At 45.0% G+C, this 14,925-nt stretch overlaps 1 protein-coding gene across 2 annotated transcripts in view; it reads right to left on the bottom strand.

The window, feature by feature from the left end:
* ADPRS (ADP-ribosylserine hydrolase) overlaps positions 1 to 13,554 on the bottom strand; it is a 111,647-nt gene extending 98,093 nt beyond the window's left edge. The window contains exons 1-2 of one of the 2 annotated variants that reach the window (XM_063954477.1): positions 13,274 to 13,554; positions 7,082 to 7,283 (exon numbers count right to left, since the gene is read on the bottom strand). In XM_063954477.1, the coding sequence (XP_063810547.1) occupies positions 7,082 to 7,232 (151 nt within the window). In that variant the 5' untranslated portion in view covers positions 7,233 to 7,283; positions 13,274 to 13,554. The remainder of the gene's footprint in view (positions 1 to 7,081; positions 7,284 to 13,273) is intronic. The other variant, XM_063954476.1, reaches the window with a different exon arrangement.
* Between the last annotated feature and the right edge of the window lie 1,371 nt (positions 13,555 to 14,925).

The following is a 14,925-nucleotide window of genomic DNA, read 5'->3' as shown; positions in this document are numbered from 1 at the left end:
TCCCCAGCCCCGAAGGCTGGCATCCGTGGTCACCAGGACCCAGTCCTGTATTCCGAATCTGCGGCCCTCTAGTAGATGAGCCCTCTGCAGCCACAACAGCAGCGACACCCTGGTTCTGGCCGATAGGGTTATCCGCTGTTGCATCTGGAGATGGGACCCGGACCATTTGTCCAACAGGTCCCACTGGAACGTCCTTGCGTGGGACCTTCCGAATGGAATTGCTTCGTACGAAGCTACCATTTTTCCCAGGACTCGTGTGCATTGATGTACCGACACTTTTCCTGGTTTTAGAATGTCTATGACCAGAGATGACAATTCCTCTGCTTTTTCCAGTGGAAGAAACACTCTTTTCTGGTCTGTGTCCAGAATCATTCCCAGGAACAGAAGACGTGTCGTCGGGACCAGCTGTGACTTTGGAATGTTTAGAATCCAGCCGTGCTGTTGTAGCACTTCCTGAGAAAAGTGCCACCCCCACTATCAACTGTTCTTTGGACCTCGCCTTTATCAGGAGATCGTCCAAGTACGGGATAATTAAAACTCCCTTCTTGCGAAGGAGTATCATCATTTCGGCCATTACCTTGGTAAAGACCCTCGGTGCCGTGGATAACCCGAACGGCAGCGTCTGGAACTAATAGTGACAGTCCTGTACCACAAATCTGAGGTACTCCTGGTGCGGAGGGTAAATGGGGACATGCAGGTACGCATCCTTGATGTCCAGGGATACCATGTAATCCCCCTCCTCCAGGCTCGCAATAACCGCCCTGAGCGATTCCATCTTGAACTTGAACCTTTTGATATAAGTGTTCAAGGTTTTTAAATTTAAGATGGGTCTCACCGAACCGTCCGGTTTCGGTACCACAAACATTGTGGAGTAGTAACCCTTTCCTTGCTGAAGGAGGGGTACCTTGACGATCACTTTCTGTGAATACAGTTTTTGAATAGCCACCAACACTGCCTCCCTGGCAGAGGGAGTTGCCGGCAAGGCAGATTTTAGGAAACGGCGGGGGGGAGACGTCTCGAATTCCAGCCTGTACCCCTGAGATACTACTTGAAGGACCCAGGGATCCACTTGTGAGAGAGCCCACTGTGTGCTGGAAAACCTGAGACGTGCCCCCACCGTTCCCGATTCCGCCTGAGCAGCCCCAGCGTCATGCTGTGGACTTACCGGACGCAGGGGAGGACTTCTGCTCCTGGGAACTAGCTGTGTGCTGCAGCTTTTTCCCCCTTCCTCTGCCCCTCAGCAGAAAGGATGAGCCTCTAGCCCGCTTATTTTTCTGGGGCCGAAAGGACTGTACCTGATAATACGGTGCTTTCTTTTGCTGTGGGGTAGCCTGTGGCAAAAAAGTCGATTTCCCAGCAGTAGCTGTGGAAACGAGGTCTGAAAGACCTTCCCCAAAAAGTTCCGCCCCTTTATAGGGTAAAACTTCCATGTGCCGCTTGGAGTCGGCATCACCTGACCATTGCCTAGTCCATAACCCCCGTCTGGCGGCAATGGACATAGCGCTTATTTTTGATGCCAGCCGGCAAATATCCCTCTGTGCATCAACGCATGTATAAGACCGCGTCTTTTATATGGTCAATCGTTAGCAAAATATTGTCCCTATCCATGGTATCAATGTTTTCCGACAGGGAGTCTGACCACGCAGCAGCAGCACTGCACATCCAAGCTGATGCAATAGCGGGTCTCAATATAATGCCAGTGTGTATATAGCTTTTAGGGTACTTTCCAGCTTTCTATCAGCAGGTTCTTTTAGGGCGGCCGTATCCGGAGACGGTAGTGCCACCTTCTTTGATAAGCGTGTCAATGCTTTATCTACCCTAGGGGGTGTTTCCCAGCGTGACCTATCCTCTGGCGGGAAAGGGTACGCAGCCATTAACAGTTTAGAAATGATCAATTTCTGATCTGGGGAATTCCACGCTTCCTCACACACCTCATTTAATTCGTCAGATGCAGGAAAAACTACTGGTAGTTTTTTCTCACCAAACATAATACCCTTTTTTGTGGTACCTGGGGTATCATCAGAAATGTGTAATACATTTTTCATAGCCTCAATCATATAACGGGTGGATCTATTGGAGGGTACACTCGTCTCATCATCGTCGACACTGGAGTCGGTATCCGTGTCGACATCTGTATCTGTCAGCTGAGGTAGTGGGCGTTTTATAGCCCCTGATGACATTTGAGACGCTTGGACAGGCACAAGCTGAGTAGTCGGCTGTCCTAGGTCGTCAAACCTTTTATGTAAGGAGCTGACACCGTCACGTAATTCCTTCCATAAGTCCATCCACACTGGTGTCGACCCCGCAGGGGGTGACATCACATTCACAGGCATTTGCTCCGCCTCCACATCATTATCCTCCTCATACATGTCGACACAGCAGTACCGACACACAGCAGACACACAGGGAATGCTCTTACAGAGGACAGGACCCCACAAAGCCCTTTGGGGAGACAGAGGGAGAGTATGCCAGCACACAACAGGGCGCTATATAACACAGGGATATCACTATACAGAGTGTTTTCCCCTATAGCTGCCTATAATATATATATACTGCGCCTAAATTGTGCCCCCCCTCTCTTTTTTACCCTTTCTGTAGTGCAGGACTGCAGGGGAGAGCCAGGGAGCTTCCTTCCAGCGAAGCTGTGAGGGAATAATGGCGCCAGTGTGCTGAGGGAGTTGGCTCCGCCCCTTTTTCGGAGGGCTTTCTCCCGCTGTTTTATCGTTTCTGGCAGGGGTTAATATACACCTATATAGCCTCTGGGGCTAAATATGGTGTTAGTTTTGCCAGCCAAGGTGTTATTATTGCTGCTCAGGGCGCCCCCCCCCCCAGCGCCCTGCACCCATCAGTGACCGCAGTGTGTGGTGTGCATGAGGAGCAATGGCGCACAGCTGCAGTGCTGTGCGCTACCTTGGAGAAGATAGAAGTCTTCAGCCGCCGATTTTCCGGACCACCTTCTTGTTTCTGGCTCTGTAAGGGGGACGGCGGCGCGGCTCCGGGAACGGACGACGAGGTCGGGTCCTGTGTTCGATCCCTCTGGAGCTAATTGTGTCCAGTAGCCTAAGAAGCCCAAGCTACCACCACTTAGGTAGGTTCGCTTCTTCTCCCCTTAGTCCCTCGTTGCAGTGAGCCTGTTGCCAGCAGGTCTCACTGAAAATAAAAAACCTAAACTATACTTTCTTCTAGGAGCTCAGGAGAGCCCCTAGTGTGCATCCAGCTCAGCCGGGCACAGAAATCTAACTGAGGCTTGGAGGAGGGTCATAGGGGGAGGAGCCAGTGCACACCAGATAGTCCTAAATCTTTCTTAGATGTGCCCAGTCTCCTGCGGAGCCGTCTATTCCCCATGGTCCTTACGGAGTCCCCAGCATCCACTAGGACGTCAGAGAAAAGTTGGCAACCCTGCAATAACCCGGGTTGAAAGTGTAGTGTTAAAGGGTCTGACCCAGGTTCAACCCGGATTCAAAATACCGAGTTGGACCCGCAGAATTTGTGATTTTCTGGCAATTTGTCAGAGAATATGAATGATAACTCACAAACTTTTCTTTCACTCATGGTTAGTGGTTGGGTGAAGCCATTTATTGTCAAACAACTGTGTTTACGCTTTTTAAATCATAATGACAACAGAAACTACACAAATGACCCTGATCAAAAAAGTTTACATACCCCAGTTCTTAATACCGTGTATTGCCCCCTTTAACATCAATGACAGCTTGAAGTCTTCTGTGGTAGTTGTGGATGAGGCTCTTTATTTTCTCAGATGGTAAAGCTGACCATTCTTCTTGGCAAGAAGCCTCCAGTTCCTGTAAATTCTTGGACTGTCTTGCATGAACTGCATGTGTGAGATCTCCGCAGAGTGGCTCAATGATATTGAGGTCAGGAGACTGAGATGGCCACTCCAGAACCTTCACTTTATTCTGCTGTAGCCAATGACAGGTCGACTTGGCCTTGTGTTTTGGATCATTGTCATGTTGGAATGTCCAAGTACGTCCCATGCGCAGCTTCCGGGCTGATGAGTGCAAATTTTCCTCCAGTATTTTCTGATAACGTGCTGCATTCATCTTGCCATCAATTTTGACCAAGTTTCCAGTGCCTTTGTAGCTCACATCCCCAAAACATCAGCGATCCACCTCCGTGTTTCACAGTAGGAATGGTGTACCTTTCATCATAGGCCTTGTTGACTCCTCTCCAAATGTAATGTTTATGGTTGTGGCCAAAAAGTTCAATTTTGGTCTCATCACTCCAAATTACTTTGTTCCAGAAGTTTTGAGGCTAGTCTCTGTGCTGTTTGGAGTATTGTAAGCAGGATGCTTTGTGGCATTTGCGTAGTAATGGCTTTCTTCTGGCGACTTGACCATGCAGCCCATTTTTCTTCAAATGCCACCTTATTGTGCATCTTGAAACAACCACACCACTTTTTTTTCAGAGAGTCCTGTATTTCAGCTGAAGTTATTTGTGGATTTTTCTTTGCATCCCAAACAATTTTCCTGGCAGTTGTGGCTGAAATTTTTGTTGGTCTACCTGACCGTGATTTGGTTTCCACAGAATCCCTCATTTTCCACTTCTTAATTAGAGTTTGAACACTGCTGATTGGCATTCTCAATTGCTTGGATATCTTTTTATATCCCTTTCCTGTTTTACACAGTTCAATTACCTTTTCCCGCAGATCCTTTGACAATTCTTTTGCTTTCCCCATGACTCAGAATCCAGACACGTCAGTGCAGCACTGGATGAAAGATGCAAGGGTCTTTCAGGAGTCCAGAAACTCACTGACCTTTTATACACACACACTGATTACGAGCTAACAGATCACAGGTGAGGATGGTTACCATTAGTAGCCATTCAAACCAGTTTGTGTCAACTTGTGTGCATGTTATCAGGCCAAAATCTCCAGGGTATGTAAACTTTTGATCAGGGTCATTTGGGTAGTTTCTGTTGTCATTATGAATTAAAGAGAGTAAACACAGTTGTTTGACAATAAATGGCTTCACCCAACCACTAAACATGAGTGAAAGAAAAGTTTGGGAGTTATCATTCATATTCTCTGACAAATGGCCAGAAAATTACAAATTCTGCGCATACATATATATAGCATGCCCGCATGCTCAATATTGGTGATCACACACGATGAATAATTCATATAATTCATAAAGCAATTGAGTTCAATTAATCCCTGTATAAATGCACATGATCATTGGCTTCAATAATGATTGATTCAAGGTTTATTATGGTGTAGTGATGTGCACACTACTAACACCTTAAAACAGTTACACTGAAGTAACAACATGAATCATTGCGGCCACAGAGACCTGATTGACACAATTAGTGGTTACAAATCTAACTAGAAGACGTTACTGTGGCAATAAACGGTCCCTATTATAGTTACAATATTTAGAAAAACTACATGAATAAAGACAGAGTGGTTTAGTATTTTATTTTTTCACTGTAATCATATCTTATCACTTATTTCACTTGCACTATATTTCGCCTGCTGTTTTAATAGAGAAATTAAAAAAGTTAATTTTAGTGGGCATATGACTGAGTAATAAATATATTAGTATGACAGTGCCAAAACAAGGAATACTTTGCTCTTCTTGAGTTGTCTCTACATGTAAAACTATATTCCATGAGTACCTCCCGAATTAATTGTGACTTAATGAGATGCAAATGGGAAAGAACTAATATATAAATGTGGTAATATATGTATAAATGATTCTTGTTTGTCTGTGCGACCCCTCCTTTTTTGTCCTATTAACCCTGCAATAACCCAGGTCAAATGCTAGGTATAAAAGGGGTAATAGTTTGTTTCCTTAATCAGTCCACAAATGAAAGCCTGCAATGAACAATAAATAAATTCAGCTGATAAACCATCAGACAAACAAAATAATAAAAGAAAAAGTAGATGTGGGTTATCAGCTTGATTCTGCCGAATCAAATTTGAACCCACGACTGTCGCACTGGTGCCATTTTGTTCTGCGCCAGCAAACCGGTCAGGCTGTTTGTATACATGTTACTTCCACTTGTGGTATATAAAAGGTGTTCCTGGTTCCAATTTATACTTTTTCAGCAACACTGAGCTAACAAAGCTGTGGCCAATAAGATATTACATTTGTTTTTTTGGGCTTACACACTACTTTGTTGCATTTGTAATGTAGTTTTTGATCTGTGTACAAATTGCACAACCATTCTTTTTATACATGCCTCTGCAACAAAACAAGAAGCAGTTCTTAACAACATTCAGTTGTGCTTTCAATGTGTTCACATTGAAATAACTATTGTGTTGTATTTTGCACTGACACACATCACATGAAATGGAGCAATCATTCAAAATAAAGCATGCAAACAAGTAAATATACTGTATTTGGTGAAAAGATTTTTTTATATACCAAACCACTTACATACACTTAATTTATGTAAGAATGTTAATGCCATTTGGTACATGGCCTTGTGGGGACCTTTGTTTGTGCAATAAGATACAGTGCATTCATAATGACATTTATTTTTTAAGTTAAATATTTTAATAAAAACAGTGATGTTTGCACACTGCTATCAACCATGGGAGAAACCTTCTCATCACTCCCTTTTAAATAAGACAGATGTATAAAAGTAAATGAAATAAAATACATAACTAGAGCACTCCTGCTTGCTGTATGTAGGTGCAGATAAAGTGTTTTGTTTTTTCGTTTTGTAAAAAATAAGCACCAATATTGGTAACTTCAAGCAGGCTACCTGCAGGCACTGCATTAGGTGAAAGCCTTCACTCCATAAGGGCCAACTTGTTGTTTATTTTTCACTGATCAGTGGTGGTGTTGTAGCATATAGGTCAGGTGCACGAGTGATGGACTCAAGATATGCAGTTTCGGGTTCCCCAACCTACCTGGCACATATCACCCTCCTGCGGCCGGCTAAAACAGGGCCCACTATGTGTCAGCCAATAACCACAGGGTCAATGAGCCACATAATACAGGCTTATAGGACAGCATGCTGCTTCTCCATGCATCACCCTCCTGTCTGCTGTCCCTCCTGTGTGGCACCAAGCTCGCTACCAGAGTATGGTGCACACAAGTAACACTGGGACCCCTACCTTGTCCCCTCCTGTCATTCTTCTCCAAGCCCTGCAAAGACCTTAGCACCGACCGGACAGACACCGACCACTTATTCTCGTGCACAGCCCCCAGGCAATCTCCGATCAGCGCCCCGAGCAGCGCGCCCCGGAACCGGGACACCGGCATCATTCTCTGCGCCAAGCACTGCAGTCTGCAGACAGCAGCCGGACTCTGGTTCACCTAAAGAAGAGGAAAGCTGGACTGCTTATTACAGACAGAAAGACAACAGCCAATGACAGAGCACTCACTGCACTTCAGCCAGTACACTAAGCTATATTACACCAATCTCAATGCAGGGGCGGACTTCGGCTTAGCCTAACTATAAAGTGACTTATGCTGGTCATACACTAGTACAATACTGCATACAAATGTACGATTTAGACGCGTTGTATGATGCATTGAGTGCACATCGTAAGTGTTTTGGGTGATTACGATGCATGGACCCGTGGGTCGAATGTCGCATCCTCAGTTCATATCTGCAGCCCAATCCGTCGTAATGGTATGCACATATGATGCATCTTATACGATCAGCATCATTTTTGAGTGGCATTTCCTTCCAGGTGATCATGTGCTTTTCGTGAGGCACACAATCGATTGATAGATTGTATGCTTCATTGTATGCACATAAAACTCCAAATCAGGTGCTAGGGGCTCCCGGGAGGATTGAAAGGAAATCTTATGAGGAATCGGATCGGATGAAGGTCGTCCTAATGTATGGCCAGCATTACAGTGCAAGTCCCACTGTCACTCACACACAATGATAAACATGATTCCTGCAAATAAAGGGGGAGAGGGAGGGGTGGGTGGTGGGGAGATATGACTGTGCAGTGGGACTAAAAAAATAGTGCTCTGTGTCGTCTTATAAACAAAATACACATACCATATATGTGTCCATTGATGAATAAATAAATATATATAATGAACTGTGAACACAAATAAAGACATGCTCCCTGATTAATAAAAATATAGACATATGCCCTTGTGATAAACAAAAATAAAGATTTGTGTTGCCTTATTATTACAATTAAATTATTTTATGTCCCTTTAGTATTTATAATATAGTGGCCAATGTAAATACAGAATTTTCATTACTGGGCAGAAAAAAAATCCTCATCAGCTTCATGAAAGGCCTCACCAGCTGCATGAAAGGCCTCTACACAGTCAAAGGGGCTATCTGAAAGTTGAGGTCTACAAGAGGGCTGCTAGAAGCCAAGAAATGACAATATCATAGTAAACTACATTTCATTTTTAGATTATATTCTCAAATTTTGAATAGCATTTACCATGCTTTTTTTGTTACTCTTTCAAATCTGGAAGCCTTTTTAGTCTCACTCTGTGCTTCTTCATATAAATGTAAAAAAAAAATCCTCAAAACGATACTCCCAACGCAAAGTAAGTTTATGTTCCAGTTAACGGCACCCGGTAGTGCCCGCCAGCCGGAACAGGCGACAGCCAGAAGGAATTGGCCTGGTGCAGGGACGGTTGAAGGAAAGAGCTAGACACACCGCTAGTGACAACAGTGCAGCAGGCGCCCAGCAGAGATAGTGGTGGCAGCCAGTTCCACCAGGAATCAGCGCTCTGTGCAGCGACACTGAACGCACCTCACCAGTTAAAGTCCTGCCCATAGGTTTCTATGGGGGCTTCTATATTTTGAGATTGAGCAAGCTCCAAACTACAAAGCACTCCAGAACTTGGTCCCATCAATCAACACCATTTTAAGATTACAGTCTTTGGACTACATATTGCATCATTTACTGGGAGAGCGAGCCACTGATGACAGCACAGGCGCTGTAAGCCGCCCGAGGTACCACAGCACAAAGTAAAGTGATTGTATATGCAGTATTACATATTGCAGGGATGGGTTCCTATCAGAGACCTTGTACCTGCATGTGATTTATTATACATCCGAGTGGTAAAGAATATTTTATTGCCGCAAATAGCGGCAATAATAAATTCTATTTATAGGGTGAAATTCAATTGTCTTATCGCGCCTGATCTCCCATCTAAAGTGACGGGGTGATATTACATTATTGCGCTGATCACGTCCATTAGAGATGGGTTTAGGTGCACAAAGCACCAAACCCGACTGAAATGATTGGCGCGATGTGAAAAGTCCCGTTTGGGCACCTAAACGAGACAGTTTTTGCACATTTCAGCTTGCTGCGCCCAGGGGTAGTGAGCTGAAATGTAGGCCTCGCGCTTGTCGGCAGCAACATTTGAAAAGCTACCAGCAGGCTCAATTGCGGACAGGAGGGGGGCATTTGAATTCCACCCTGGAGTCTAAAACCTGATTAATAAATATGCCCCTTAAGGGCCTCGTTATTATTTATCTATACAACTAGTCCCTCGGCGATAAGGATTCCTTAAGACAGCAATTTGCAGCAACAAGAAAACCTTATTCACTCAAATGTATTATTATTGAATTGCCTGGACCAGGGCACCGATAGCAGCCCATCCCAGCGATTAGTAGAAGTGCTGCTTCTGTCAGAAATGGAGAGACAGTGGCAGGTCTGTCAGTATAAAGACACCTTTTCTGAAAGGCCACACATGCTGCAACACCACTAAGCAAAAGGCATCACACCATGAAGACCAAGGAGCTCTCAAAACAAGTAAGGGACAAAGTTGTTGAGAAGTACAAGTCAGGGTTGGTATATAAAAAAAAAAAAAAAATATCCAAATCTTTGATGATCCCCCAGAGCACCATCAAATCCATCATCTTCAAATGGAAAGAACATGGTACCACAACAAACCTGCCATGAGAGGGCCGCCCACCAAAACTCACAGACCGGGCAAGGAGGGCATTAATCAGAGAGGCAGCACAGAGACCAAAGGTAACCCTGAAGGAGCTGCAGGGTTCCACAGCAGAGACTGGTGTATCTGCGCATGTGACCACAATAAGCCGTACACTCCATAGAGCTAGGCTTTATGGATGAGTGGCCAGAAAAAAGCCATTACTTGGTGTTAAAAATAAGAAGGCAGGTTTTGAGTTTGCCAAAAGGCAAGTGGATGACTCCCCAAATGTATGGTGGAAGATGCTTTGGTCAGATAAGACTAACATTGAACTTTTCAGCCACCAAGGGAAATGCTATGGTCTGGCGCAAACCCAATACATCCCATCACCCCAAGAACACCATCCCCACGTTGAAACATGGTGGTGGCAGCATCATGCAGTGGGGATGTTTTCATCAGCAGAGACTGGTAAACTGTTTTGAGTCGAGGTAAAGATGGATGTTGCTAAATACAGGGATATTCTTAAGCAAAACCTGTTTCAGTCTGCCTGTGATTTGAGACTGGGATGGAGGTTCACCTTCCAGCAGGACAATGACACGGAGCATACTGCTAAAGCAACACTCAAGTGGTTTAAGGAGAAACATTTAAATGTGTTGGAATGGCCTAGTCAAAGCCCAGATCTCAATCCAATTGAGAATCTGTGGTCAGACTTGAAGATTGCTGTTCTCAAGCGGAAACCATCCAACATGAAGGAGCTGGAGCAGTTTTGCCATGAGGAATGGGCAAAAATCCCAGTGGCAAGCTCATAGAGACTTATCCAAAGCGACTTGCAGCTGTAATTGCCGCAAAAGATGGCTATACAAAGTACTGACTTTAGGGGGGTGACTAGTTATGCATGCTGAAGTTTTCTGTTATTTTGTCCTATTTGCCGTTTGCTTCATAATAAAAAAAAAAATCTTCAAGATTGTAGGCATGTTCTGTGAATGAAATGATACAAACCTTCAAACAATCCATTTTAATTCCAGGTTGTGAGGCAACAAAACATGAAAAATGCAAAGAGGGTGAATACTTTAGCAAGGCAATGTAGGAGCTGATTGGTTGGTACTTTATCACTGTGCAATGTATCACTCTCCAAGGCTTGATAAATTTGGGCCTAAGTCTGTAATGATGTCAGATATGAATGTTATTACATGACTGGCTTTGAAAGTGAACATTGGTGGGAGGGGGGGGGGGGGGGCATATGCTGTTATTGTATTGGTAACTGGCCATCACAATATTTTCTTTTTAAAGGCACAAGTTGCTGTAGGAATGGAACCAGATGTTGGCAGTGACTTTGGAAAATCACATACCACTCTGCTGTCCTGCCATAGCACCCAAATCCCTATTGCTTTCTTACCTCATCTTGGGAGATACTCCACGGTCTCTAAATCAGTGGTTCTCACACTGGCTGCTGCAGTGCACTTGCAGGGGTGCCACGAGTTGGTTGTACATGACCAAATCAAATCAGTTTATGGACATTATTATTGGCAAAATCAGTGCTCGTGGCAGTCACTCAAAATACGTGGACAAACGGAAGCATAACCCTGTTCACCACCACGTAGCTCACCATAAGGTGAATTGAATTTCTCAATAAGAAGCTTTTGGTTTAGTGGTGCCATGAAAGAAATGCTGATACTCTACGGTGCCACGATTCAAGGGGATGCAGTTAAAATGCCAGGGGATGGGATACCAGTGGTCGAAATACTGACTTTGGAATCCCAACTGACGGCATAACCCCGGCGTTGAAATACCGACAGGGGTCGGGATCCCAGAGTCAAAATATTGACGAACGGAATACCGATCGTTCTTTCAGTGTCACAAGCTTGCGTCCTGCCACGGGGGATGGGAGGTTAGGTTTAGGTATCACAAGGGGGGTTAGGGTGAAGGGACAAAGGGTATGGTTAGTTACCACGGACAGGGAGTTAGGGTTAAGCACTTACAGGTGGAGGTTAGGGTTAGGCACCAAGTGGAAGGTTAGGTTAGGGAGGGTTAGATTTAGGCAGCAGGGAAGGGAGGTTTAGGGTTAGGTACCACCAGGGAGGGTTAGGGTTAGACACCCACATGGGACGGTTAGGGTAGGGGGCAGGAGAGGGTTAGGGTACGTTCTGGTGGGCTTTCGGTATTGTGATGTCATGATACCACTGTCAGTATTCTTACCGCCGACATCCTGTCCGTCGGGATATCATACTGAATCCGAATCAAGAAAGTTTGGGAAACACTGGTCTAAATCACAAAGATAGCATAATCATAATATTTTGTATGATTGATATAGGTCATTGAATATCACTGACGTCTTGTTTGCATGAGTGATTGATCTGCCTGCCCCCACCACTCTCTCTTTTTAACCATAGAAGCCTGTGTTCTGGATGAATCATAGTGCTGGCACTTCTAGATTCAGTGCAAACTATCCTATAGGAGCTAATGCACTCAGATTAGCACTCCCTACTGAGCTATACCTACCTAGTACTCCCTAAACAATGTAACGGTTCCTAACCAATATTTTGCCTACTTTTCTTACCTCCGCTCTAGGATCTCTTGGGTGTGACGCCCAAAGTTCAGAAGGGCTCTGGGAGGATGGCTTTACAAGTACTTTAATGAAACGTGAAGTCACTGATACCTGGCCCCCAAGTATGGAGTGTGCAGCCTTGCCATAATGATCTGACTCAAATTTACTTTTATTGAATCTGAAATGCATCTTGCAGAGACGTGCAGTGAGGTAAATTGCTCAGGAGGCACTGGCTAGTACCAGAGCCAGATTTACACAAACTATATGAGCCAAAGGGTTCATGTATATAAAAACCGAGAGGAATAATAGGGGGGGGGGGGTGTTGCCTTTCCCCCTCCCCTCAGCACACAACTTTACCTTACAGTAAACGCTGCAACCACAGAGCAGGAAGCCGGGTGGGCCAGAGCATGCGAACGACAAGCTGCAGCGCTGCCCGGCTACTGTTCTATATAACACTGTAACAAGTAGCCAGGCACTACTGCTGCCTAGCAAAGACACATATTACGTATGCGCTGTGTGCCAGGCACTGCTGGCATTCACCTAGTTCTGGCCCTGACTGTAATGTTGCTGCAGAGTGCAGACCACAGAACTCAAACACAAGTAAATGTCCCATAATGAGAACTGCTGCCATTAGTGCACTGCTGCATCGCGCTTCCCTAAAATATCACTAACATTTAAAAATACATATAATAATTTGCTTCATCACGATACAGTACAGAGTGTGTGCCAGGCTCACCTGCCCGCAGGGCACAGGGGAGAGTGCGACATGGGGTAGAATTAAAAATGCCCCCATGTGTACAACATATGAGCCACTGCGCAGCTGCCCCCTCATGTGTTCCTAGGGAGCCAGTGTGGACGACAGCAGCAGCAGCAGCACGCCCGGGCAGCTCCTCACCTTGCTCCCCGTGACCCGACTTCTCTAAGTCTTGTAACACAGTCAGCACCCATTGGACGGATACCGATTCGTGACCCTCGAAGAAACCTCCTATGCAGTCCCCAAGCAGCGCCCCGAGCAACGAGCCCTTGAACCGGGACACCGGGTCTAGTGACACCATCGTAATGTGAGGAGGGGAAGCAGCCGCCACCAGCCAATGATGACTAGCGGATGACAGGAGGAGGAGGGGCCAACAGGCAGATCCGGACCTGCTGACGTCAGGAAGGGGCGGCCCCATAACGTGACCCGGATAGGTTGGTTCTTTATCGGAGTGGGAGAAGGGACCTCCTGACGTACCTAGGGGAGGAGACCCGTGACGCAGCGACTGTGGCGGTGTTTTACTATGGTATAGACTAGATCCCTTTTAGTTTCAGTAACTGAAGAGGAATTACGAGGCTGAAGTTAGCTTCTTATTCGGCCAGCTTCTTATTCACTTCTTATTCAAGCTCCAGCTTCTTATTCACTGGAGCTTGAATAAGAAGTGAATAAGAAGCTGGCCGAATAAGAAGCTAACTTCAGCCTCGTAGAGGAATTAGATTATTTATTATAAACCCTGTATTTCCCCTTCTGTTTATGTACGTTTTTGCCCCTTGCTGTTCAGATGCAGAAGTGGATCTAGCTCACAGGTTCTCAAACTCGGTCCTCAGGACCCCTCACAGTGCATGTTTTGCAGGTCTCCTCACAGAATCGCAAGTGAAATAATTAGCTCCACCTGTGGACCATTTAAAATGTGTCTGTGAGTAATTAATACACCTGTGCACCTGCCGGGTTACCTGCAAAACATGCACTGTGTGGGGTCCTGAGGACCGAGTTTGAGAACCCCTGATCTAGCTCATGCATACTTGCCTACCTGACCCTCTCCATGAGGGAGAAAATGCTCTGTTCCTGGACTTTCCTGGTAATGTATGATTGCCATCACCTGTGGTGAAACACCTTTCTTATCAATTAATTAGCTCACCACAGGTGATGGCAATCATACATTACCAGGAAAGTCCAGGAACAGAGCATTTTCTCCCTCATGGAGAGGGTCAGGTAGGCAAGTAACTCATTGTCTATAAAAACAATAATTCCACTTCAGTTAATGTTACAGCTACATTTACTGTACGGGAAATAACATACGCCGCCTAAAGGTCAGGAATGGAATTAGAAGTGGATCTAGCTCATTGTTTATAAAAACAATAATTCCACTTCAGTTAATGTTACAGCTACATTTACTGTACGGGAAATAACATACGCCGCCTACAGGTCAGGAATGGAATTAGAAGTGGTTCTAGCTCATTGTTTATAAAAACAATAATTCCACTTCAGTTAATGTTACAGCTACATTTACTGTACGGGAAATAACATACGCCGCCTACAGGTCAGGAATGGAATTAGAAGTGGTTCTAGCTCATTGTTTATAAAAACAATAATTCCACTTCAGTTAATGTTACAGCTACATTTACTGTACGGGAAATAACATACGCCGCCTACAGGTCAGGAATGGAATTAGAAGTGGTTCTAGCTCATTGTTTATAAAAACAATAATTCCACTTCAGTTAATGTTACAGCTACATTTACTGTACGGGAAATAACATACGCCGCCTACAGGTCAGGAATGGAATTAGAAGTGG

This window comes from Pseudophryne corroboree, chromosome 2 (assembly GCF_028390025.1).
Source record: "Pseudophryne corroboree isolate aPseCor3 chromosome 2, aPseCor3.hap2, whole genome shotgun sequence".
Lineage (NCBI taxonomy): Eukaryota > Metazoa > Chordata > Amphibia > Anura > Myobatrachidae > Pseudophryne > Pseudophryne corroboree.
This window is presented reverse-complemented; position numbering and strand designations above follow the sequence as displayed.